This window comes from Phocoena sinus, chromosome 8 (genome assembly GCF_008692025.1).
Source record: "Phocoena sinus isolate mPhoSin1 chromosome 8, mPhoSin1.pri, whole genome shotgun sequence".
NCBI lineage: Eukaryota > Metazoa > Chordata > Mammalia > Artiodactyla > Phocoenidae > Phocoena > Phocoena sinus.
Window position 1 is genome coordinate 58,077,439 of NC_045770.1, and position 27,699 is coordinate 58,105,137.

Genomic DNA, 27,699 nt, shown 5'->3' on the forward strand with positions numbered 1-27,699 from the left:
ATATTAATGTGAAGCATTCAGTATAGATCCTAGCACATAAAAGGTAAAACGTAACTGATAGTTTGTATCAGTCTCAAATCTACTAAACACTAATTGATTACCCTGAACAAATCTCTTCATCTCTGAGTCTCAGTTTCTGTAGTGTTAACATGTGAGAAAAGGTCTCCCCTCATCTCACAGAGTGTTGGAGGGCAAACTGATCATGCATTATTTATAATTTTGTAAACTCCAAAGAGGTACAAAGTATTATTCATTGATCTTAAGGATGACAAGAAGATCCTCATTAAATTAAAAATACTGTTTAAAAAAAATGCACCCTCTTCCTTGCTAACACTAGCATCTCCAAATGCAAAGGAATATGTGGTATACACCAAGTATACATAAGTAAGATTAGTAACATCTTACTAATTCCCTGTCATTAGTAAGATGTTCATAATCCATCCCAGAAAGTCTATGGCTCACACTCACTCATCATTTCCCAGAAAAAGCACCCCTTCCCACTGGCGTCCTCAAATCAGTTGCTCAGCAAGTTCTCACAGAACACTCACTATGCACACAACCCTGAGCTATACGCTGAAGGAAATTCACACAGAACATCAGTTCCTGCCCTCAAAATACATAGGATATTTTTGTTGGGAGACAATTCTTATGTTATTAGAGGACACTGAATCTACATTCTAGGGATGACTATAAGAAAACCATAATATTTTGAAGGTGGCTTATGAAAATCAGTTCTATGACTTGGTCACAACTTCAGAAAAGAAAGTGCTAAGGTGTGTCCTACAGGCTCTCAGTGCTGTACTGCAGAGGGACTAATATAAACTGGGGTCAGAAAGCTTCCCCAAGGAGATACACCTTGAAAGATGGGAAGGATCTGGATAAGTTTAGGGTAGACTGGTACGAAATGGGATTTTCTCATGAGATAAATCACAGGAACAGAAGTACAGAGGTGAGAAAGGGCCTGATGAGAAAGCAGTCTGCTTGAGGGTAGGGTAGTACTGTAAGTTTTATGTTCCAATTTGTCAGAGCCATCAACAGTGCTTTATATCTTACAGTTAATCTAAGTATCTATTATGATGGTATCTTCGTCTCCTAAAATATCTAATGATGGACAAAAAGAACAATGTTACCTCCCTTTCGCACCTTACACACTTTTGAACCATTCCCTAACCCATCCTTCCAAGTGTATTCAGGCTTTCACCCACCTCCATGTCATCTTCCTTTTTCCTTTTGTTTACTGACTCACTTCCTTCTTCGTCTTCTTCTTCTTCCTCTATGATTCCTTCTACTATAGATTTGGAGCCTTCTGGACTTGTAATTCCTTCACATCTATGTTTTTTTAAAAAAAAAAAGTGTTATCACACACCTCTCTTCTACACACAAATTACCTTAGAGATGCTGATATTTATGGCCTTTTATAATCAATTATTAGTTTAAACTTAACAGTGCTCCTGGGAGAAGGAGGGTGTGAAAAACATGCATTTTAAAATGTACAAAAGTTGACCAGGACTATGGAAATCATCACCAATGTTTGACTATACTCCAAGGGCTGGTTCCCAGTTCCTGCAGCAATACTGACCCACAGAAGGGAGTAACCATTTCCTGAGGCATGGTGACAAGAGTTTTATTGGCGTTATCTTATATAATCCTCATAGCAATCCCATAAAGTAGCTCTGAAGAGTTAAAAAAATTGTCCAGGATCACTTAGCTCATGAGTGGATAAGCCTGGGAGGCAGATCCAGGCCCAATTAACTCTAAAGCATAGTGCTTTTCTACTGTACCCTGCCTGTAGTAGAACAAGGCTCAAACAGATTGGTAAAGGGCCTCCACTTTTAATGAGCTGACAGAAACTGGCAATTACAGTAACCAGGGCCACTGGTGGTGTAGTGGTTGAGAGTCTGCCTGCCAATGCAGGGGACATGGGCTTGAGCCCTGGTCCGGGAAGATCACACATGCCACGGAGCAACTAGGCCCGTGCACCACAACTACTGAACCTGCACTCTAGAGCCTGCGAGCCACAACTGCTGAGCCTGCGTGCTGCAACTACTGAAGACCATGCTCTGCAATGAGAAGCCACCGCAATGAGAAGCCCGCGCACCACAACGAAGAGTAGCCCTTGCTCGATGCAACTAGAGAAAGCCCGTGTGCAGCAATGAAGACCCAATGCAGCCAAAAATAAAAATAAATTAATAAAAAATAGATTAAAACAATAACCAGTGCCAGATAAACCTTAGACATCAACACATCTGATGCAACCAATTATTGTTGTTTTTCATCTAAAAATATTATCTCTATTATGTAATTAGGTAGAAAAATTATTATAGGAACAGCTGGTACCATAATTCCTTTTAAAGAGAACTCGGAAAAAAATACATTGACAAGTGTTAAAGGTAAAACCTCAACAGCCTATGCAGCAGCTAGGGCCAAGGTCTGCTCTGCATGATAATGTTATTTTGCCCTTGAAAAGGGAGAGAGAAAGGAGGAAAGGAGAGAGAACAAGCAAGACAAAAAGAGACTGGGATAAATTCAAGGGTCAGTCAAGCTTCAGTGGTGGATTTTTAAGAATAACTTCTCCTTCTTTGTCTCCTCTACCAAACCTTCAGTAACCTGTATGTTCACAAGTGTTTTGTTAAGTGGGGGTTTTCTTAGGAACTTAGGGTGTCAAGTTTCACATCTAGGTCAAAGTATCAAAGAAACAACATGTGCTTTGGGAGTGGAATGAGAGGTTCAAGAGAATTATACCTAGATCAAGAAGGGCAAGAAGGTTCCAGCGAATATCTATGTCACAATTAAAACACCCAGATACTTACATACATAGGTTTACATATTTAGAGAAAACACCACGTGAAGTAAAAATTTACAAATCAGCGAACTACCTGCATATAAGCCATGTAAATTAACTCCCTTTCAAAATGCTTTACCACTGCTTAGACAAGTCAGATCTCAAAATATTTAAGCATTGAAAAGTGAGCAGCCTCACAGCTTATTTAAAACCTCTGCATTGTGCCTGCCAGATATTACTATGCAAATTTCCCTTTCCCTTTTTATATTATGGATATAAAATCCATAATATAGGCCTTGAAGTCAAATACATAGGAATTTGAACATGAGCTCTATCATTCATTAGCTAGTGATCCCGGGAAAGTCACTTTACCTTTCTGGACTTCCATTTCCTCCCCTATAAAATGATAGTTACCTTGAAGAGGTATGGTAAGGATTAAATGAGATAGTGCAAATGAATGAATGAATGAATGAATCTAGGTAGTGATCATCAAAGGCTACTAACATTAAAAAAATAAAAGAGACAACCAGACCATTATGTGCCTCCTGATGGCAGTATACGATATCACCTATACTTGCAAACAAATAAAAAAAACCAAAATAACCACAAACAAACCTAAGATCGATCAAACCTCTGATCTAACAATTTACAGAAAATACAGGGAATAAAGGAACATGTTAAATTACACCTTGAGGAATCAATCAGCAAATCTAGACTGTGGGAAGTTCTAAAGGGCAAACAACTAGGTTTCCTCAATGAATAAATTGCCAGGAAAAAAAAGAGAGAGAGAGAAGTGGAACCTATAGATTAAAGATACTTAAGAGATTTATCAATCAATTGCTATGTATTTACCCTATTATAATTCTGGTTTGAACTAAAAAAATGTATGAGATAATCAGGTAAGTGAATACTAAAGACCTTTGATGATATTAAGGAACTGTTAATTTTTTTAGGTGTGACAGCAGTCTTGTGACTGTGCTTAACGTGTCCTTACCTTTTAGAGCATACCAAAATCTTACAGAGGAAATTATGTTTATCTGAAATTTCTTTCAATATATTTTGTCCTTAGGGGAAGTAAATAGGGGCACAGATGAAACAAGACTGTCCATGAGTTCGTAACTGTTGAAAATGGGCAATGGGTACATTGAGGTTCTTTATATTATTCTACTTGTGTATGTCTGAAAGATTTCCATTACCCAAGATTTTAAATTTTACATAGTGTATATAAAATACCTTGCATAGTGCCTGGAAAATAGCAGGCATTCAATAATGCCATTATCATTTTCATCAACTCTTGTGCTGTTTGTCCTGGTGGGCAACATTTTCCCAATTCACCTAAAGTTTATTTTGTGACTATATAGCAATACCCAGGACTGATGTAACCCAATCTAGGAGGATCAATTGGGCTAAATAATCTTAGCTCTACCTTAAAATCTGGCTTTCACCCAGGCTATGTGAAAGCTTTTATAATATAATTTCCTTACAACCAAGTTTGGCTTAGAAGGAGACTCTTATCAGAATAAAACCATATACTGGCACAAAAACAGAAATATATATCAATGGAACAGGACAGAAAGCCCAGAGATAAACCCACACAGATATGGTCACCTCATCTTTGATAAAGGAGGCAAGAATATACAATGGAGAAAAGACAGCCTCTTCAATAAGTGGGGCTGGGAAAACTGGACAGCTACGTGTAAAAGAATGAAATTAGAACACTTCCTAACACCATACACAAATAAACTCAAAATGGATTAAAGACCTAAATGTAAGGCCAGACGCTATCAAATTCTTAGAGGAAAATAGGCAGAACACTTTATGACATAAATCACAGCAAGGTCCTTTTTGACCCACCTCCTAAAGAAATGGAAATAAAAACAAAAATAGGAAAAAAAAAAAAAAAAAAAATAGGGCTTCCCTGGTGGCGCAGTGGTTGAGAGTCCACCTGCTGATGCAGGGGACTTGGGTTCGTGCCCCAGGCCAGGAAGATCCCACATGCCGCGGAGTGGCTAGGCCCGTGAGCCATGACCGCTGAGCCTGCGCGTCTGGAGCCTGTGCTCCACAGCGGAAGAGGCCACAACAGTGAGAGGCCCGGCGTACCGCAAACAAACAAACAAAAACAAAAATAAACGGAAACTAATGAGACTTAAAAGCTTTTGCACAGCAAAGGAAACCATAAACAAGACGAAAAGACAACCCTCAGAATGGGAGAAAATATTTGTAAATGAAGCAACTGACAAAGGATTAATCTCCAAAATATACAAGCAGCTCATGCAGTTCAATATCAAAAAAAACCCAACCCAATCCAAAAATGGGCAGAAGACCTAAAAAGACATTTCTCCAAAGAAGATATACAGATTGGCAACAAACACATGAAAGAACACTCAACATCACTAATCATTAGTGAAATGCAAATCAAAACTACAATGAGGGCTTCCCTGGTGGCACAGTGGTTAAGAATCTGCCTGCCAATGCAGGGAATACAGGTTCAAGCCCTGGTCTGGGAAGATCCCACATGCCGTGGAGCAACTAAGTCCATGTGCCACAACTACTGAGCTTGCACTCTAGAGCCCGCGAGCCACAACTACTGAGCCCACATGACACAACTACTGAAGCTCACGTGCCTAGAGCCCAGGATCCACAACAAGAGAAGGCACCCCAATGAGATGCCCACGCACTGCAACGAAGAGTAGCCCCCACTCACCACAACTAGAGAAAGCCTATGTGCAGCAACGAAGACCCAATGCAGTCAAAAATAAATAAATTAAAAACAAAACAAAACTACAATGAGGTATCTATCACCTTACACCGGTCAGAATGGCCATCATCAAAAAATCTACAAACAATAAATGCTGGAGAGGGTGTGGAGAAAAGGGAACCCTCTTGCCCTGTTGGTGGGAATGTAAACTGATACAGCCACTATGGAGAACAGGATGGAGGTTCCTTAAAAAACTAAAAATAGAACTACCATATGACCCAGCAATCCCACTACTGGGCATATACCCTGAGAAAACCATAATTCAAAAAGAGACATGTAACACACTGTTCACTGCAGCACTATTTACAATAGCCAGGACATGGAAGCAACCTAAGTGTCCACTGACAGGTGAATGGATAAAGATGTGGCACATATATACAATGGAATATTACTCAGCCATAAAAAGAAATGAAATTGAACTATTGGTCGTGAGGTGGATGGACCTAGAGTCTGTCATACAGAGTAAAGTAAGTCAGAAAGAGAAAAACAAATACCATATGTTAACACATATATATGGAATCTTAAAAAAAAAAAAATGGCTCTGAAGAACCTAGGGGCAGGACAGGAATAAAGATGCAGACATAGAGAATGGACTTGAGGACACAGGGAGTGGGACGAGTAAGCTGGGACAAAGTGAGAGAGTTACATGGACATATATACACTACCAAATGTAAAACAGATAGCTAGTGGGAAGCAGCCGCATAGCACAGGGAGATCAGCTCGGTGCTTTGTGACCACCTAGAGGGGTGGGATAGGGAGGGTGGGAGGGAGACGCAAGAGGAAGGAGATATGGGGATATATGTATACATATAGCTGATTCACTTTGTTATACAGCAGAAACCAACACACCATTGTAAAGCAATTACACTCCAATAAAGATGTTAAAAAAAAAATAATGAAACCATAGCTGCCAGCACTAGAGTGAACACTTAATTTAACATCCTTTCTCTGGTATTCTTCACCTTTTAACACCTACGGTTGTGCTAATAAGGTAATCCAGTATTATATAGAAGACATTATTTGGCTTTGGGATTTCTTCAAAAAAGAAGAAAGAAAAAAAGAAAATCTATATAGCTGGCCCTAATGAGCTCACTTATAAAAATTATCTAAAATAATGAAGGCATTCACCAAGATGGTAGAATAGGTATATGACAATAAAAGCAATCTGTAATTCCCTCACCCTGTTTCAGCCTCTAACCAGCCCAAGGGGGCAAAATAAGACCTACTGTTTGACTTGGCCAACCATTGAGACACGGGCAGACTCCAGATTTCGAATCTGGCCACTCTTCACACTAGAAGAGAACAGTGAGACAGGAGAGAGGAGGTTATTCAGCATCCATCTTATCATGTCACCAGGGTCAAATCAATAATTCTGCAGATTCTGTGCGATCTACTTAAAAGGTGTGGTTACCAATGTAGTTTACCATGGAGACTACCACTACTTCCCACCTGGTTATTATGGCTATAAGCCAAGCAGTAAAAATTAAGTAAAGGCATTAAAATCACTTCAGTTCTGCAAATATTTACCAGTAGGATACTATGTGCCAGGCCTGTGCTCAAGCACATAATTCAGTGGGGGAAAGAAACACAACAAATAATTTTAATATAATAAGGCAAGGTTCAAAGGAACCACTTTATTCTAAATGAGGTTAGAGAAAGCTTCCCAAATGTCTTGCCTAAACTGAGGACTGAAGATAAGTTAAGCGGAAGATAAAAGCTGGTGGTCAGAGCAAAACAGGCAGAAGGCACGCTGTGAATGAAGACACTGTGATGTGAAAAAGTCAGCAGGATGATTTTAGAAGGCAGAGTGCAAGGAGGAGCAGAGGAGAGTAAAGGAGTAGTGTGACAGAATAAGGATAGGCATGCAGGGGCTAGCTCCTAGAGGGTCTTCCATGCCATGATAGAACTTAGGAGCTTTGACTCTATAAATATAGATTAGTCTTCTCAGAGTTGGCTAAGGCCCAAGCAAAAAGACTACATGTCCCAGGCGGAACTGAAAACACCACCTGAAGCAGGCCCACAAGAACACATTTCTTCATATCTCATTTTTTAGCTTAAAACAAACAAAACATCACATAAAATTTTAGTGTACCCCCCCTTAATGACTTTGTTTCTTATTTTAATGATAAACAGAGGTAATCAGAACTACTATGTCGTTTTTCTACCACAAACTGAATCTACAAATCCACTAGTATTTATAATCATATACTCTGCCTTTGAAGACTGTTTAATAGGTGAAATATCTCTGTTCCTATTCAAGGCCAATGTTGGGCACTGGTTTCCCATTCTCTCTTGTTTATGAAGACCTCGTTTCCTTTACTTATCCTGTCTCTTCCTTATGTCGTTATTTTTTTCTCTAGTGAATACTATAAAACATCCTTTAAAAACATCCTCTAGGGGACTTCCCTGGTGGTCCAGTGGCTAACACTCTGCGCTCCCAATGCAGGGGGCCCAGGTTCCATCCCTGGTTAGGGAATTAGGTCCCACATGCTACAACTGAGAGTTTGTATGCCACAGCTAAAGATCCCAGCACAGGTAGCTAGCTAGCTAAATGAATGAATGAATTTTAATGAATGAATGAATATATTTTTTAAATGATCCACATCAAAAAATAAATAAAAATAAAAACCTTCTCTAGCCTTTAAAAACATTTTCAACCCCATATTCACTTCTAGATACTAACCCATTTCTCTGCTCTCCTATACAACAAAACTTCTCAAAAAAGTTATCTTACATGCTTTCTCCACTTTGTCACCTCCCATCCTTTCCTCAACCAATATCCCCAACTTATATCAGGTTTTTATCTCCTACTTTCTGAGATTTCCTTTGTCAAGGTCACCTCCATCATGCCAATGACCATCCTAATGGTCATTTCTTAGTCTTTACCTTACTTGATCTCTCAGCAGCATTTGACCTAGATCCCCTCTCCTTCTTTCTATAATAAACACTTGCTATGCTGCTCTCTTGCTTTCCTTCTATCTCACCAACTGTGTCTTTTCAGTTTCTTTTGTTGGATCTTCCTTTCCTTCCCAAGCTCTCAATATTGTAGAGTAACCCAAGGCTCAGTTCTTGGATCTTTTTCTATCAACTAGGTGACTGCATTCAATATTTTGGCTTTAAATGTTATCTATGTGATGATGATTCTCCAATCTATCTCTAGCTCAACCTCTTCTAACTAGTGTATACAAGTGCCTACTTAACATTTTCACTTAGATGTATAATAAGCATTTCAGCTTATCCAAACAAAAATCCTGATACCCTGCTCTCAAATCTGCTGCTCTTTGTCTCTACCATTCACCAATTGCTTAGGCTAAAAACCTAGAAGTCATCCTTGAATACTGCATCTCCCCCAACCCCCTCTCCCAACACACTATCCATAAGGTAGTTCTGTCAGCTCTACCTTCAAAATACATTCCAAATATGACCACATAACTTCCTCTGTTGCCATCATAGTCTATGATTACCATCATTACTCTTTCCTACAGCTATAATTATTTCCTAACCAATTTCTCACTTTTGTTATCACCCCTACTCTCCACTCCTTCCCCTATTCTGTTTTCCTCAGAACAGACAGGTGGTGGAACCAAGACGCATATCCGTATCAGACCTCAAAGCCCAGGCTCTTTTTTTTTTTTTTTAACTTTTTAAATTGGGGTATAGTTGATTAACAATGTTGTGTTAGTTTCAGGTGTACAGTAAAGTGATTCAGTTATATGTACACCTGTATCTATTCTTTTTCAAATTTCAAAGCCCAGGCTCTTAATGACTACACCCTACTGCCTCTCATTTGGATGACCAAGAGGGCAAAAGCAGAAATTCACTTTGCTTTAAATCTTTACTGAATTTAAATAGATTGGTCTTGTATTTCAACACCTTTTTAAAAAAAAAAATTATCTAGAATATCCAAAATGGCCATGAGTCATAAACTTGATTCAGATATCCAGCAGACACAAAACATAATTACCAAAAACTTCACTGTATTCTTTGATTCTAGGCTCAGAAAGTGTCTAGAAATCAGTGGCTCTCATAGAACCCAAAATATTTTAACATTCAACAAGTGGAATGTCTATTCTACCCTACATTTGGCACTAGAATCAAGACTCTGTCTCCCCTTAACAAAAGGTTCATCATGACCCCCAGGCTGGTTTGGGTGCCTGTCTTCTGTACCTTCTTCATTGTAGTGTGTTTATGCATTTACTTGTATGTACGTTCCCAGTTTTTTGATGATAGGAACTAAGCCTGATTCATCCCCAGTTCTTAGATCAGGCACTGACACATCTTAGGTACTAAAAAAAAAAAATGTTTACTGAATAAATTTTAAGTTATTTGGAAAATTTTCTCACTAGTTGTTACTTGGGAAGCAGGCAGGGTGCCCAAGGTTCATGTTGAGCTGGCAGCAGCCGCATTCTCAGTGTGGCTGCTCAAGATGGAGAGATTTGTGGTGCTTCCAAGAGTACATCTTGCATCACAGTAGTGAACAGGGAGGCAAAAGCAACCATATCAAACACAAATATCATTCTGGCAAGCCATATTTGGCATGAGATCCTCTGTCCTAGGAGGAATCCCCAGGATATATTTACCAGGTCCTTAATTTCCACTTGATGTCTCTGACTCAGTAAACAGATACATTCTGCCTGCTAAAGCAGCCAGCAGTATGCTATATGCTATATGAAAGTACAAAAGAAATAGAGAATAGCTTCTGACCTTATGATGCAGGAAGGGTATTAAGACAGAAATGAAAATTAACAATATAAGCATATCCCTTAAAGGAGGATTAGAAGACTTAAGGGGTAAACAGTACAATATAATACATACTTAAAGGTCTTTAGCAATTTTGCTGAAGGAGGGACCTGGGTGGTTTGTAGGAGTTATAAGAAGGGTTCTGAAGAGGGGACTAGAAATGGATTTTGAGGGATAGGTAGGAAGACAGGACACTAAAGATATTTTATCCCAAGACTGATATCCTGGGGGGAGGGATAGTGCTTTACTCATCTTTGAATCATTACCCTTTAGCACAAAGTGTTCAATAAATATAAATGCATTTAATAAATATTCAAATAATTGATTGAATTAGTGTATAATTAATAACTGAACAGCCTTTACTTAAGTGGAAGCCATAGCCAATTCTGTCAGTAATTTTTATGAGAACCATTTAGCCAAAGGGTTTTTACTTATGCAAAAACCAAATAAAAACTGAAAAGGAAACCCATGACCATCTGTTTCTCCATCTTCTCTGGAACACAGAAAGTGAATCTAGAGCCATGGAGCATCAGAGATGGAAAAGGCCTTAGAATCTCATTTAGTCCAAATTCCCACCTTAGAGATGGGAACAGCCAGACAGCAGATGATCCATAATTATTAAGATTCTAGGAGGTACTATAGTGTATTGGAAAAAGGATGGGTTTTAGAGAACTGAGCCAAGTCTGAAACATTTAAAATATTTTTTAAAAAATCTGCTCCTTATGTAAATGTTTCCATACCTGATACTACAATAAAGCTAAGGCATAGGAACTAAAATATTCCTTTTAACCTGGTGCTTGAGCTAATGAAAAAGGAAAGCTACAATCTAACATTTAAAATATAGACAATATAGATTTGTGGGTTACCTCCATTCAACGGCATTCTCCAGAGACTTGAAGGTTTTAGGACGACCACGTAAGAAATTCTGCATGCTATTAAGTGCATCCATGGCTGTACCTAGATGTTAAACAAAAAATTTTAACCACAACACTTAAGATATTCTGAGCATTTATACTTAATGTGTCAACTGTGTACATCTCCCCTCAATGACAGCAGAATTAAGTGGCACTTGGGGAAAAAAAAGAAGCAGTTTAAGAAAATTCAGAAGACTGATGTGATAGCCAGCTTCCAAGATGGCCTCCAATGGTTTTTGCCTCCTGGTATTCAACAGTCCCTCCACACTGAATAGGGCTGGCTGACTTATATGAGCAATAGTGTGACTTCTGATGCTGGGTCATAAAAGACATGGCAGTTTCTTTTTATATGTTAAATAAAATTATGGGACATACATACAACTGAAATATTATGCAGCCATAAAAGATGTTTATGAAGAGTTTTTGATGACATGTAAAATTATTACATAATGTGGGGTGTGGGCAAAATGGGTGAAGGTGTGAAAAGTATGATCTTCCAGTTATAAAATAAATAAGTCCTAGGGATGTAACATACAGCATAGTGACTATAGTTAATACTGTACTGCATATTTGAAAGTTGCTAAGAGAATAGATCTTAAAAGTTCTCATCACAAGAAAAAAAAAATGTAACTGTGTGGTGATAGATGTTAACTAGATATATTGTGGTGATCATTTCACAATATATACATATGTTAAATCATTATTTTGTACAGCTGAAACTAATGCAAAGTTATATGTCAATTGTATCCCAATAAAAAAATACTGGGAATGCCTCTGCCACAAAATAACATTAAAAAAAAGATATAAAAGACAGAGGAACATACTTCGAGATGAGAGAAGTCATATATAATAAATAAAAACAAAATAACAATAATCTACCATGGATGTTTTCTGTAAGTCAAAGATTTTGATTTGCTCAGCACTAAAAAACTTACCTTCCACAACATCGATCATGCACAGACCCAAGAGGCTTGGTACCAGGTTGGATGATGCTGTGTGGACTGCAATAGCACCACCCATGCTATGTCCAATGAGCATAATTGGAGGAGGAAGGTCCCCATACATGGCTTCAACCACATTGCCAACATCTCTGCAAAGAGAAGGAAAAAAAGCATGGAATGTACTCTGACAACACTGTAAAGATAGTTTTATTTCCTAACTCTCTCTTTTGATCTGTAACTAACAGTCCTAGGACTGTAAAGGTCTACTGGACCATCTTGCAAATGTACCTACGTAAACGTCCTAACACCCCGGCCCCGCAGTGTAGCCACACAGCTAGCTCTTCTGATAAATGGAAGTTTAAGGACTAAGAACCAAAATTTTCTAATTTTCCTTTACATCACACCTTCACTATTCCACACATTTAGTACAATTACATAAACATATATCTTTATTTTAAACCTAAGCTTGAAACTCTGGACAAATCATTTAACTGCTCTATGCCTCAGTTTCCCCATCCATAAAACAGGAAAACAATTTTAAGCATTGTAATGTAGTAAAGTTTGACGTCACAAGATGAATTGCAGCCCCAGTTTATGTTTTACTATGTGGACTTGGATTAGCTACTTAATCTCTCAGATAAAGTTTCAACATCTATAAAATGAAGATAAGAATATCAGTTACTATTCTGGATTGCTTTGAGGATTAACTGAGACACTGAATGTAAAACTACTTTGAAAAGAGTAAAGTGCTATTCAAACGTTAACTATTATTTACAATTTGTTATGTAAAGTTGTTTGAAGTATGAACACAAATTTAGTGTTCTGAGAAACTAGAAAGATGTTCAAAGCTAATTTTTATTGGCTTCTGTTCCAGTCTTTATGAGTGGATCTATTTAACAAAGTCAAACCTCAAAGCTTTGAAAATGAGAAGTAAAGCAGGAACTTTGGTTTTTATTTGCATATGGGCCTTCTATGCTATAACAATAGGTAAGTAAGGTGTGTTTCTAGAGACCACTGTCTCTACTGTCTTCTTTTGTGAGTGGGTGAGTCAGTCAACTTCAAAAGACAGTTTTGTCTTGCTGAGTGTCACTAAATATCTCAGGCACTCACACAATGTTAGCCAAATACAGCAGTTGTGAATGTAGGGACACAGCCATTCAGATATGGTCTCCACAGTATTCAGAATGGAAAAGGTAAATGTTATTAATTATTTATGAAGGAATTAATCTTAAAAATCTCATACAACAATTACAGATGTGAATAGGGTAGTGGTAGCATCTGCAGACAATCTAAATGCGAGATAAAGACATGCAATTTTATAAGCGAAAACAAATAATAGTTTAATATTCCTTTGGAGTTAAATTTAAGGCTAAAATTTTTGGTTCATAACAGAAATAATGAGTAAAATAAAAGGATGCTATGAAAGATTATCTAGTCAGTAACTGGATGTACCACAATTTTGGTAGATGACTTCTAGGGGGATTCTATCATATTTATTAATACTAGCTCATTTCCTGAGAAGCAGTATAGCATATCACAGACATAACAGAAAAAGGAGTATCAGAGTAACTCAGATCTTGGCTCTTCTACTTTCAGTGTAGTTGCATTTTATGTAAGGTTTAGGTTCTGAAGTTGATGTCAAAGGCAAAAATCATGCTGTCAGTGCCACTTGAAAACCCCTCTAATTGCCCAGTAAGATGCCCATTTTGAGATTTTTGTTTCATAGAATGATTGAACTCAGAAACAATATAAATGTTTTATTGCTTCAACTATTTCAGCAAGAATCCAACTTGTTGGCTCTTCTGATTTTTAGTAATTATCTTCATCTATTATAGAAGTTTTAATCATTTATTTTCTTTTTAACTTTTTGTGTGAGTTAGCAACTTATTGTCTCTTGGCTCTCATTCACCCTTTATTTCATGTTCTGCAAAACTGGATGAGGCTTTTAAATAGTTTTCCTTTGCCAGCCAGCAAGATGTTAAGCTATGCCAATAGAGGGCAAAGGAGAGATACTGCAGAAAAAGAGGGTTTTGTTCCTGGTTTGCACTGACTCCACAAGCTCCTGTAGTTCGTGTAGCACTCAAGACCTGAAGCACACACAGCTTCCCCAGGGCCTAGCTCCTGCAACACAGGAGGCGTCTCCAAGCACTCCATCCCTCCATCCCTCCATCCCCAATGTTCCTTTTCCTCCTCTAGCTTTTTTTTTTTTTGTAGTAGGACTCACTGATCCATTTATTAAGTCACTGTTGAGTTTCTACACAGGCCAGGTACTATGGCAGGTCTGGGGGTACAGCGGTAAAAAGGGCCGACAAGTCCCCTTCTTCATGGAGCTTACGTTTGCAGGGAGGGGAAGTGAGCAAAGAGGTACTGAAAATCCAAGTATAAACTGGGATAACACTATGAAGGAGGGGTATAGGGAGCTGTTTGAACCTAATGGGAAGTTCATCTTTGTTTTTGTTTTTTTTTAACATCTTTTTTTTTTTTAATGTTTAGCAAAATGTTTTTCTTTCTTTTTTAACATCTTTCTTGGAGTATAATTGCTTTACAATGGTGTGTTAGTTTCTGCTGTATAACAAAGTGAATCAGCTATAAGTATACATATATCCCCATACCTCCTCCCTCCTGGGTCTTACTCTCACCCTTCTTATCCCACCCCTCTAGGTGGTCACAAAGCACAGAGCTGATCTCCCTGTGCTATGTGGCTGCTTCCCACTAACTATCTACTTTACATTTGGTAGTGTATATATGTCCATGCCACTGTCTCACTTTGTCCCAGCTTACCCTCCCACTCCCTGTGTCCTCAAGTCCATTCTCTATGTCTGTGTCTTTATTTCTGTCCTACGCCTAGGTTCTTCGGAACCATTTTTTTTTTTTTTGAGATTCCATACATATGTGTTAGCATATGGTATTTAGTTTTCTCTTTCTGACTTACTTCACTCTGTATGACAGACTCTAGGTCCATCCACCTCACTACAAATAACAACATTTCATTTTTTTATGGCTGAGTAATATTCCATTGTATATATTTGCCACATCTTCTTTATCCATCATCTGTCGATGGACATTTAGGTTACTTCCATGTCCTGGCTGTTGTAAATAGTGCTGCAGTGAACACTGTGGTACATATCTCTTTTTGAATTATGGTTTTCTCAGGGTATATGCCCAGTAGTGGGATTGCTGGGTCATATGGTAGTTCTATTTTTAGTTTTTTTAAGGAACCTCCATACTGTTCTCCATAGTGCCTGTATCAATTTACATTCCCACCAACAATGTAAAAGGGTTCCTTTTTCTCCACACCCTCTCCAGCATTTATTGCTTGTAGATTTTTTGATGATGGCCATTCTGACTGGTGTGAGGTGATACCTCATTGTAGTTTTGATTTGCATTTATTTCTCTAATGATTAGTGATACTGAGCATCCTTTCATGTGTTTGTTGGTCCCTTCTAGCTTTATTGAAGTATAATTGGTATATTAAAAATGGTGCATAATTGGGGCTTCCCTGGTAGTGCAGTGGTTAAGAATCCACCTGCCAACGCAGCAGACACAGGTTTGAGCCCTGGTCCGGGAAGATTCCACATGCCGCGGAGCAGCTCAGCCCGTGTGCCACAACTACTGAGCTTGCACTCTAGAGCCTGCAAGCCACAACTACTGTGCCCGTGTGCACAACTACTGAAGCCCACGCACCTAGAGCCAGCTCTGCAACAAGAGAAGCCACTGCAATGAGAAGCACCTGCACCACAACAAAGAGTAGCCCCCGCTCACTGCAACTAGAGAAAGCAGCAACGAAGACCCAAAGCAGCCAAAAATAAATAAATTAAATAAATAAATTAAAAAAAAAAAACAACTGTAGGCATTATGTTGTACAGCAGATCTCTGGAACCACCCCCAATATTTTTGTTGCAAAGTGCCACTGGTGAGATACCTCCCTGTGAACAGCTTCTCCTGCACCCGAAAGGGCAGATTTCTGACAAGTTCTGCCATGTAACATAGTATCCAAGTGACTTCTCTGCCTTCAGTAAGCCACCATTGTGCCTTCTCCAACAAGGTCTAGATCTCAACCTCTTCCACTCAGGTTCCATCTCAGTCTGAGGGGAAATATGAAGTGGCTGCTTCTTACATCTGCTATTCCTAGTCTTTACTTCTCTCTGTTTTTCAAGTTTTTTTCCAGCTGTCTGAGATATAACTGATAAGTAAAATTGTAATATATTTAAAGTATACGATGTGATGATTTGACATACGTATACACTGTGACATGATTCCCACAATCAAGTTAATTAACCCTCTATTCTTTACTTCTTACTAGCCAATTCCTCAGTACTCCAATCCTGTTACAGTTAACAAATCTTTATATTAAACTTTCCTTGTTTAAATTACTGTGTGGTTTCTCTCTCCTGATTGTCCCAGACTGATACATTATTAGGCAATGTTTCCTTAAGGTCATCAATTAATTCTTTAATTTCTTCTTGAATGTCAGTTAAGCCATCATCACCCTTGTCTGACTGCCTGGCCACTTAGATGATGTATTTCACTTTTTTGTCAACAGTCAAGAAACGCTTTAAAACTTATTCACAAATCTTTCTATAGGTATCACTAACAAGCTTGATTATTTTGGGCTTTATTGTTCTCACCTTACAAAGGAACAACTGAGGGAGCAGATTCTTGGCTCTCTTTTCATGGTTTCTCAGGCACATGTTTATTGAGTGGAATGGTCCTCTCACAGTGTTGTTTCTCTCTCTCTGCCAAGCACTATGGTTGAATGATCACAATTCTAGTCTATTAACTGTGGGACCTCATGCAGTTATTCAACCCATCTGAGCCAGTTTCCTCATTGGCAAAAAAGTGATAATATTTACACTACAGACTAATTAAAATAATTTATCCTTAACAAATGTTTAATTTACACTTAATGAAGCACATAAGTAGCACCTACTATACAATACATAAATAACACCTACTATAACAATACAATTATGGTCACATGACTTTGGGTTCTGAAGGAAGCATAGTTTACTCATGGATTAAAGCTGCTAAAGTAAAAAGGGACAAGATATTTTTGGTGCCAAAAATACACTTGAGAGAGCATGCATTAAGCACATGAGAGAGTATGTATTAAAAGCAGGGTAGTTGGAAAAATCCTGTTTACAATATAGAATAGTGGTCTCCAAACACCAGTCATGGGACTGGCTGCAACAGATTCCTTTATAGAAATTTATCAAAATCTAAATGCCCAGACCCACTGGTAGAAGCACTAATTCAATAGGTCTGGGGTAGGGCCAAATCATCTGTACTTCAATCACTTCTCAGATGATTCTGATGAGTGGCCAGGTTTGAGAGCCACTGCATGTGCTATACTCATCTTTTACTTTGAGGCCCAGGGTATAATCAGTTATTCTTTAACTCCCTGTTTTTGTCTTACTATAACGCTTGACAAAGAATGTGGGCAGGATATCTTAACGTCTTACAGAGCCCTTTGCATACAACTACTTTTCAAGCATGGGTCCCCAATAGATATTCAGATTCTATTCAACTCTGTCAACAGAAGAAAACTTTTCAAAAGCCAACACAAACTAAACTGTGCCTTGAAGAATTTTCAAATGCTTTAAGTGATGACCATCACATTGAATATACCAAGGAAGATGGAGGTTTCTTTCAATATTAAATAGTAAAGAAACACCAGATATAGAGAAAAGAAGTAAAATTTTCTCTGTGTTATTTGTTGTTCAACAATCTCACCAGGAGAGCGATAAAGATATACTATTATTTATAATAGTAATGGAAGCCAGGTGATTGTATAAACAGTATTAGATTACTTACTTTGCCATGGTTTCTGCAGACAGGTCTTCAGAATTCTTGACTTTTGTTTCACCTAAAAAGAAAATATTTAAAAAATAAAATTCCCATGAAGATAAATCATAAAGCAAGAGTATTTGCTTTCAAAAAATCTCACCTAGGGATAATGAAATGGGAATTTTATAATGGTATATGATGGGCATAGCAAGGATTTTCTGTTACAGACGTATCTTTATAGTTGGCCATCTGAAGAAGGATAATTACAGTAGCAAAGATTTTTCCACATTCCTCATACATCACCAGCATCAGAATTTGGTTACATTAGTGGACATTTTCTTAGCTAAACAACAATATATATATATATGTGTGTGTATAAAAATATTTATGAAAACTGAAAGCTAGGACCTCCCTCTAAATGCACAAATGGAACAGCCCAGGCCACAATGAAATCTGTAATATTTAACACTATTCAAAGGCTTGGCAAATATATCATTGAGTCAGTGACTAATTAAGAACTTCACTCACCATGACCTCGAAGATCCAAAGCCACAATCCTACATTGAACCCTACTAATGATTGCTGCCTAGGAGGAAGAGGAAAAGGAAAAGTATTCAGATACATCTGGGTTAGCAAATCTTTCCCCATTACCAATGTAACTTTGTCAGATGAACTGCTATCAGAATTCAAGGATCAAGAGAATCAAGAGACTTTCCACTTTAAAGCAAAATTTTAAAAATTATGATCCTCTGCTTTTTGTGTGCATATTCTGGTTATATCCCAACTTCAAAATATGGCTTTCTCCACCTAAATCCCTCTTTAAAACTTAACTCTTCCTAGCTTTTCATAAAACAGAATAAGCACCTTTATACAATGACCCTCTGAGCTTTACTATTACTTATGATTTTCATCCATACTCACTGGTTATCTTTTCCCTAATCTGGAAGGGAAATTCTCTAGATAAGGACCATGAGTCAGTTTATATCTAGGCTCAGGATATCACACAAATGTGACACTCAGATCATGAAATAACCTTGAAAGCAGCACAAGTCATGAAATCTACCAAAGATTCACTTAAGACAGAGCAGGAATACACATAAGTTTGTACCAGTTAAATAAAAATATATTGAAAAAGAAATCATAATATCATGAGGAAGTATAATTTCAGAGGTTTAAACAAGCCTGAAATAATTGAGGATCTTCTTCCTCAAATGAACTAGTTTCTTTGACAATAATATATCACAATTGGTGTTAGTAAATGTCATCAACACTTTTTTAACTTTTAAGAATAAGATAGGAAAACTATCTAGGCTAACTCTTACATTTTATGAATGAGGAAACTGAAGTCAAGAGAAAGGAAATTATTTGCTCAGGGTCATGCAACTAGTAACAAAAATAAGACCAGAATCAAGGTAAGTTACTAACATAACAGTCAATGTATACCATAAAACAAATCAGAACTCTTAAATCACATTTTCCCCTCATTTTATTTTTAACTGATTAAAACATATTTTGAATATAAATGTTCATCATAAAAATGTTGAAAATTTAGAAAATTAATAAGAGAGGAGAAAAAACTCCTCTGATTTGCCATCCATATGTCATCTCTTTGGATATTTCCTATGATCATTTTCCCCAGCTCTGTCAAAATATTATTGATTTATAACATATGTAAGTTTAAGGTGTTCAATGGGATAATTTGATATATGTGTATAATGCAAAATGGTTACCACAATAATCTCCATCCCCTCACATAATTACCATTTGTGTGTGTGTGTGGGGGGGGGGGGACACAACATTTAAGATCTACTCTCTTAACAACTTTCAAGTATTAATACTGTATAATTAATTACAGTCACCATCCTGTACATTAGATCCCCAGAACTAATTCATCTTATAGCTGGGAGTTTGTACCCTTTCACCGACATCTCCCCATTTCCCTCACCTCCCAGCCCTTGACAACCACCATTCTTATCTCTATTTCATGAATTCAGCATTTTTAGATTCCACGTATACATTTTAGATTCCACAATATTTGTCTTTCTCTATCTTATTTCACCTAGCATAATGCCCTGAAGGTCCTCCATGTTATTGCAAAAGGCAGGATTCCCTTTTTCATGGCTGAATATCCCTCTATGTGTGTGTGTGTGTGACATTTTCTTTATCCATTCATCCACTGATTGATGCTTAGGTTGTTTCCATGTTGTGGTTATTGCAAATGACATTGCTGTGAACATGGAGGTGCAGCTATCTCTTCAAGATCATTTTTTCATTTCTTGCAGATATACAGAAGTGGAATTGCTGGATCTTACGGGAGTACTATTTTTAATTTTTTGAAGAAACTCCATACTGTTTTCCATAGTTTGGCTATACCAATTTACATTCCCATCAACAGTGCAGAAGGGTTCCTTTTTCTCTACAGGCTCATCAACACTTGTTTCTTGCCTTTTTAATAGCCATTTTAATAGGTGTGAGGTGATATCTCATTGTGGTTTTGATTTGCATTTTCCTGATGATTAGTGATAGTGACTATCTTTTCATGCACCTGGTTGCCATTTGTATGTCTTCTTTGGAAAAATGTCTATTCAAGTCTTTTGTCCACTTTTAAATTGGATTGGTTTTTTTTGCTATTGAATTGTATGAGTCCCTTATATATTTTGGATATTAATCCCTTATCAGATAAATGGTCTGCAAATATTTTCTCCCATTCTGTAGGCTGCATTTTTATTTTGCTGACTTTTTTTTTCTTTCTTTCTTTTTTTTCTGTGCAGAAGCTTTTTAGTTTGATGTAGTCCCAACTTGTTTATTATTGCTTTTGTTGCTTGCACTTTTGGTGCCATATCCAAAAATCACTGCCACAGGGCTTTCTCCTTGTTTTCTTTCAGTAGTTTTATAGGTTCAGGTCTTACATTTAAGTTTTTAATCCATTTCAAAGTAATTTTTGTGAGTGATGTAAGATAGGGGTCTAATTTCATTCTTCTGCATGGAGTTATTCAGTTTTCCCAACACCATTTATTTTAGAGATTATCTTTTCCTCATTGAGTCTTCTTGGATCCCTTGTCAATTATTAGTTGATTGTATATGTGTGGGTTTATTCCTGAGGTTTCAATTCTGTTCCATTGGCCTATGTTTCTATTTTCATGCCAGTACAATATTATTTTGACTACTATAACTTTGTAATAAAGTTTGAGATCAGGAATTGTGTTTTCTCTAGCTTTGTTCTTTCTCAGGATTGCTTTGGCTACCTGGGGTCTTTTGTTGTTCCACAGAAATTTTAGGATTGTTTTTTCTATTTCTGTGAAAAATGTCATTGGAATTTTGAAGGGGATTGCATTGAATCTGTAGATGGCTTTGTGTAGTACAGACATTTTAACAATATTAATTCTCATGATCCATGAACATGGGCTATCTATTTGTTTGTGTCTTCTTCAATTTCTTTCATCAATGTCTTATAATTTTCAATGTACAGATCTTTCACCTCCTTGGTTAAATTTATTCCTAAGCATTTTATTTTCTGATGCTATTGTAAATGGGATTGTTTTCTTTATTTCTTTCCCAGATAATTCATTGTTAGTGTATTTAATCATATTTTAAAAATCACCTAGAAAATCAAGTCTGGTTCTACTTCCATTACTCTAACTAATGAATATCTTTAAAGAGAACAAAGGACTAAAATTCTAATATACTTTGCTATTTGCTCCTGAAAGCTAATTTACAGGAGTTATTTAATGCATTATGGTGGTACTAAAGCTTTAAATGCCAAAAACAAATCTGTATTTTGGAAATAAAATTAAGTGGCAAAGATAGTGTCAAATTTGCCTGATTGCTGTACTTTAAAAAAGAAAGGTAAAACTAGGTCCACAAAACAGCAACAAAATATTCATTTGAAGGCAGTAAATGTCAATTCCAATTTTAAATTGAAAGCAAGAATTCAAAATCTTATGTGTCTGTCAGAAAACACTGACAATAATACTAAAAACAGATTTTTCACTCACTTATTTAACAAATCTAAAGTACATCTGCTAAAAGTCTGGCACCAATTGAGTAATGGGGTTACAGTATGAAAAAGACAGTCAATGTTCCTGCTCTCATGACGTTTACATTCTAGTTTGGTGGAGGAACACTAGTAATCAATGAATGAGCAAAGTAAATTCAGAAAGTAATACATTTTATAGATAATGAAAAATTGTGAGAGCATGTCTATGCCTCTAGATCTCGCTTCAAATAGTACAACTCTGCCACTTCTGGAATGGTTGAGTAAAAAGCAGCTATTTAAGAACTAGACTTATCCAACCATTTTCTCAATAGAAGTTGTGGTGTTAGTAATAACAGCAACAACAGTAGAATGTAATTTTTATTAAATCTTACTATGTATCAGGCACCAATCTAATTGCTTCAAATGAATTATCTAACTTTCTCCTCACAACTCTTTTATTTAGATACAATTTTCATCATGTTACAAGTGAGAACATTTTACACAGAGGTTTGGTAACTTGCCCAGGGACAAACAGCTAATAAGTGGTGAGGCCAAAATTAAAGTCTGAACAGCCTGATTCCAGGTGGTTCACAACCCTGGCTGCATAACAGAATCACATAAGGAGCTTCAGGAAATACTGCTACCCAGGTACTAACCCACCAGAAATTCTGATTTAAGTGATCTGGGTAGGGGTCCAGGATATCAACGCATTTTAGAGTTCCCCAAGTGATTCTAAGGTACAAAGTTTAGCCTAGCTCTAGAGTAGAGAATAAGAGTCAAGACTGGAAGTTAGATCTGGGTATTCTGTACCACTTTATTATCTCACTAAATTATCTCCCTGAGAAGTAGGCTGGGAAAATATTAGCCCAAATTTTGTTGCTGACAAAACAGGTTCTGAGAGGTATTGGTGAAGGTGTGGAGAAATAGGTATCCTCACAGACACATAAAATCCTCAAACTTTATAATGTTGGCTAATCTGATAAGTGAAAAGTGGTATTCTTTTATTTTAGTTTATATTTTACTCATTAATAGTAAGGTAGAGATATGGGGATATATGTATAACTGATTCACTTTGTTATAAAGCAGAAACTAACACACCATAGTAAAGCAATTATACTCCAATAAAAACGTTAAAAAAATAGTAAGGTAGACCCATTTTTATAAGTTTATCAGTTATTTATATTCCCTCTTCTGTGAACTACCACTTCGTATCTCTTGCTCATTTTTCTACCGGATTATCTTTTTCTTACTGCTTTTTGGGAGTTGTTTTTTTTTTAATGTTTATTTATTTGGCTGTGTGGAGTCTTCGTTGCGGTGCGCAGGCTCTTCATTGCGATGCACGGGCTTCTCTCTAGTTGTGGCACACAGGCTCCAGAGCACGCAGGCACAGTAGTTGCAGCATGTGGGCTCCAGAGCACGTGGACCTGTGGGCTCTCTAGTTGTGGCACGCGAGCTCTAGAGCGCACAGGCTTAGTTGCCCCACCGCGTGTGGGATCTTAGTTCCCCAACCAGGGATCAAACCCATGTCCCCTGCATTGGAAGGCGGATTCTTAACCACTGGACCATCAGGGAAGTCCCGGTAGTTTTTTTTAATATAATGAAACTGTTAACCCTTTGTCTGTTATTCATATTGCACGTATTTCAAATACTTTTTACTTAGCACATAGCTTGTGTTTTAATTTTAAGATATCTTGTCTAGGAGTTTTTCATTTTGGCAAAGTTGAATTTATCAACCTTTCTTTTATGGCTTTTTCTTCTTCTGGCTGCTCCAAGATCATACATGAATATTCTTACAGTTTGTTTTTTAAATTCAGTAGTTTAATCCATTTGGGTTTTTTTATATTAACTTATTTTTAAACATGGGCCTATTTCTTGATTCTTTCTGCCAATAACCATACTATTGATAGAGTTTTAGAATATGTTCTGATATATGAGAGGGCAAGTCCCTTCCCTCTTGCTCTTTTTCAAAATTATCTCAGCAATCACTGGGCATTTATTCTGTGTGAATTTTAGAGTCTCATGAAAAATCCCATTGAGATTTAGGGGAGTTAGATTCATACAGGAACATGATTTATTTCTCTATTCAGGTTTTCCTTTATATTCTTCTGTACTGTTTCCTCCATAAATGTCTTATAAGTTAAAACAAATAAGACTTATTCCCAGTTATTTTATAGTTTTGTCACTTTTATGGATAGAATAATTTTTCCTCTTATATTTCCAAATCCAGTAACTGCTAATATTTAGGAAAAGTAGATTTTTTTGTATTTACTTTGTAAACTATGGCTTCACTAGTAGTTTGCCAGTTAATTTTCTTTGGTTTTCTAGAGAGACAGTATTTACAAGTAATGACAGTTCTCACTCTTTTCAAAACTTTAAAACTCATTTTTCCTTCTTGTTTTATTGTTTGGCTAGAAGCTCCAGTATACTGTTGAAAATAGCACCCCTATCTTGTCTCTGACTTTAAAAGTGTCTGTTTTACCACTAGGTATATTTATGTAATTTTCTGGTATATAAACTTAATAAAGTTAAGAAAGTTTTTCATCTATTCCTAATTGCCAAGAGTTTTCAACATACTGGGTGTTGTACTTGATCAAGTCCTTTTTTCGTATCAAATGAGGCGAGAGATTAATTACACTGATAGATTTTCTAATGCTGGACCATTCTCACATTCCTGGGATAAAACCTAGTTGGTCAATGTATTACTATTTTACTACACTACTGGAGTTGATCTGCTGTTATTTTATTTAGGATTTTGCATCTATTTTATAACCGAAATTGGCTCACAGTTTTCTTGCAGTCTTTGCCTGGTTTTGGTATTAGACTGATGTTACCTTCACAAATGAATTGGGTAACTTAAAACAGTACTACTCTAAGTAGTACTTTTACGTGGTGAAAAATTTTAATTAAACTTTCTCCTTGGGAAAAGAAACTAACATTCCATAAGATATCAAATATTTAGAATTAATAAGAGACAGCCTTTTAACTAGTCTCTGTCTCCATTTATGTCTCCTGCCCAACCCATCATCTACACTAGCATCCTGATTATTCTAAAGCTCTTCAATGACTTCCCATTGCCTAAAACAGCGATACTCAATTACACAAGTAGGTAGATGTGTATCGTAATGCTCAGTTTCCCAGAACTTTAAAATCTCGGTGTGTTTGCAATTGTTTCATGCAAATCAGACTTTTGATACCCCTTCTTTAATTCTGACATGCCTAAAATAAGTTTATGGACAGGAGAAGTTTTGTGTTTAAAAATAGCTCCCTCTATTACCCTGAACTAAAGGATAGGGGTGCAATTCCCTAGCCAGGCATACAAGGCCCTCCCATAATTCTGTTCCTGTGATCTCTCTAGTCACCTCTTTCCCTGCTCCCTACCCTTATACTTTATACTCGAGCTACTTATAACTTCCAAAACATACTTCACTGTTACACTCTTCACTGCCTTTGTACTCATCTCTCCTTGAAATGCCTCTCTACTAATCTAATTTCTATTCAGTCTTTAAAGCCCAGATGTCCCTTCTCTTATGAAACTTTCTTTAATCTCCCCCCTCAACCATCATCAGAGTTAATAATTCCCTCCTCTATTACTTTTGTATCTTGTACATAGATGCTATAAACTCATCTAACAACTGAGTGCTTTTTTAAAAAAAATATTTATTTATTTGGCTGTGTCGGGTCTTAGTTGTGGCATGCTGGCTCCAGAGTGCGTGGGCTTAGTTGCCCTGTGGCATGTGGGATCTTAGTTCCCTGACCAGGGATCTAACCTGCATCCCCTACATTGGAAGGCGGATTCTTAACCACTGGACCACCAGGGCAGTCCTGACAACTGAGTGCTTGAGTCAAGCACTTTATCAAGAACCTCATATCTTTTGTTCAGTCTCATAACCACTCTATTAACTAGGTAGTATTATATCCATTTTACAAATTAAGAAACTAAAGCATGATAGATTAAGTTGTGTTGAGATTCAAATCCCAGTCTGAGATAAAAGCTTCTTAAAATTTTTGCTGTATTATCTATATATATATATGTTATCTCCATTTTTCCTATTTTCCCCAATAGACTTAAAACATCATATAAAAACAAGAGGGGCTTCCCTGGTGGCGCAGTGGTTGGGAGTCCGCCTGCCAATGCAGGGGACACGGGTTCGTGCCCCGGTCCGGGAGGATCCCGCGTGCCGCGGAGCGGCTGGGCCTGTGGGCCGTGGCCGCTGGGCCTGCGTGTCCGGAGCCTGTTGCTCCGCAACGGGAGAGGCCACAGCAGTGAGAGGCCCGTGTACCGCAAAAAAAAAAAAACAACAAGAAGATACATTTAATTCTCCAATGTATCTATAGCACCTAGCATAATGCCTGGCACAAAGTAGTGGTTTAAGTATTTGCTGATTGGCTGATCTTATTAAAGAGTGAACTCTCATTTCTCTGTCCTTAGTAACCCAGCACAAAACCTGAAATACAGAATACATTCATAAATATTTGCTAACATGAACTGAATTAACTGGGAAAAGAAACAGGAATCAGCAGATACTACAGATCCAATTCTTGGCTCCAATCAGTTCATACTTGGCTGGTCCCAGGTCCTTCAGAGGTACCAAAACTGAAAAGGACTGAAGGCTGATTTTCACTACTTTTTAAGTGTTTACTATTGATACTATAGTTGCTAAATTAGGAACAGGCACATGTTGCTGTTACCTGTTCACTCAAAAAACATTCCTTGAGTATACAATATGTTCCCAGAATAAATAAACTCTGGTTTTGCCTCCAAAAAAACTCACAATCTAGTTGAGGGATGTAAATGACTAAAGCCATGCTACTAAGGACTTGAAATGTGGCTAGTCCAAACTGAGATGTGTTATAAGTATAAAATACACACTGGATTTCAAAGACAGTATAAAAAATAATGTGAAATATCTCAACAGTAATTTTTATATTGATTATCTGTTGAAATTATAATATTTGGGGTACAATGGGTAAAATAAAATATATATTAAAAATTATTTCACATGTTTCTTTTTATCTATTTAATGTCCCTACTAGGAAATTTAAAATTACATGTGTGGCTCACATTATATTTCTACCAGATAACACAGGTCTAGAGACATGAAAGAGTCTAGCACTTACAGGCAAATCATACAGCTACATTCCACAGTAAGAGAAAGGAAGTAGCAAACAAGACAAGGGCCAAATCATTCAATAATTTAATAATGGTTAAGTAAGTGCCTATGTGTCAAAAACTGTTTCAGGAATTTGGGAAACAAAAGAAGTAAGACATTATCCCTGTTCTCAAGGAATTCATGGTCTAATAGAAGACATGAGAAGGCACCTTTATACTTAATTCCAATAATCCTGCTGCCAGGAATGAAATGATATATTCAGGGCCCTCCTCAACTCCACAGCTATCTGGCTTCAGGTATATAGTGCTGCATTCTTACTTGCTCCCACTTTCTGTCCTTCAGACTCACTAGTGGTAAGTAGAAGACATATGTATATCTGCTTGATACACACAAGAAGAGATGACAATTTCATTTTAGATAGGAATGTTGCCAGTATCTTCTTCAACAGTATCTCCCCTTATATATGGGCTACCCTACCCCAGAGTCAAGAATATTGGGAAGATCTACAACTGGCAGTACTCACAGAGACACATATTCCGTACTCTAGACCAGGGTATCATCAACCAAATATTACTTCCTAGTAGCTCACTAGTACCATTAAAATATAAACATTATTTAAAAAAGAAGGAACACTTTCCAAATATATATGGGGCATTTCGATGTGTTAAGTACTATAGCAGGCTCTATTAG

The 27,699-nt window shown here is 37.2% G+C and overlaps 1 protein-coding gene across 1 annotated transcript in view; it reads right to left on the reverse strand.

The window, feature by feature from the left end:
- PPME1 (protein phosphatase methylesterase 1) overlaps positions 1–27,699 on the reverse strand; it is a 77,303-nt gene that overhangs the window by 13,212 nt on the left and 36,392 nt on the right. The window contains exons 4-9 of the mRNA XM_032641270.1: positions 18,451–18,508; positions 17,950–18,001; positions 12,130–12,284; positions 11,147–11,237; positions 6,767–6,832; positions 1,206–1,329 (exon numbers count right to left, since the gene is read on the reverse strand). Of these exons, the coding sequence (XP_032497161.1) occupies positions 1,206–1,329; positions 6,767–6,832; positions 11,147–11,237; positions 12,130–12,284; positions 17,950–18,001; positions 18,451–18,508 (546 nt within the window). The remainder of the gene's footprint in view (positions 1–1,205; positions 1,330–6,766; positions 6,833–11,146; positions 11,238–12,129; positions 12,285–17,949; positions 18,002–18,450; positions 18,509–27,699) is intronic.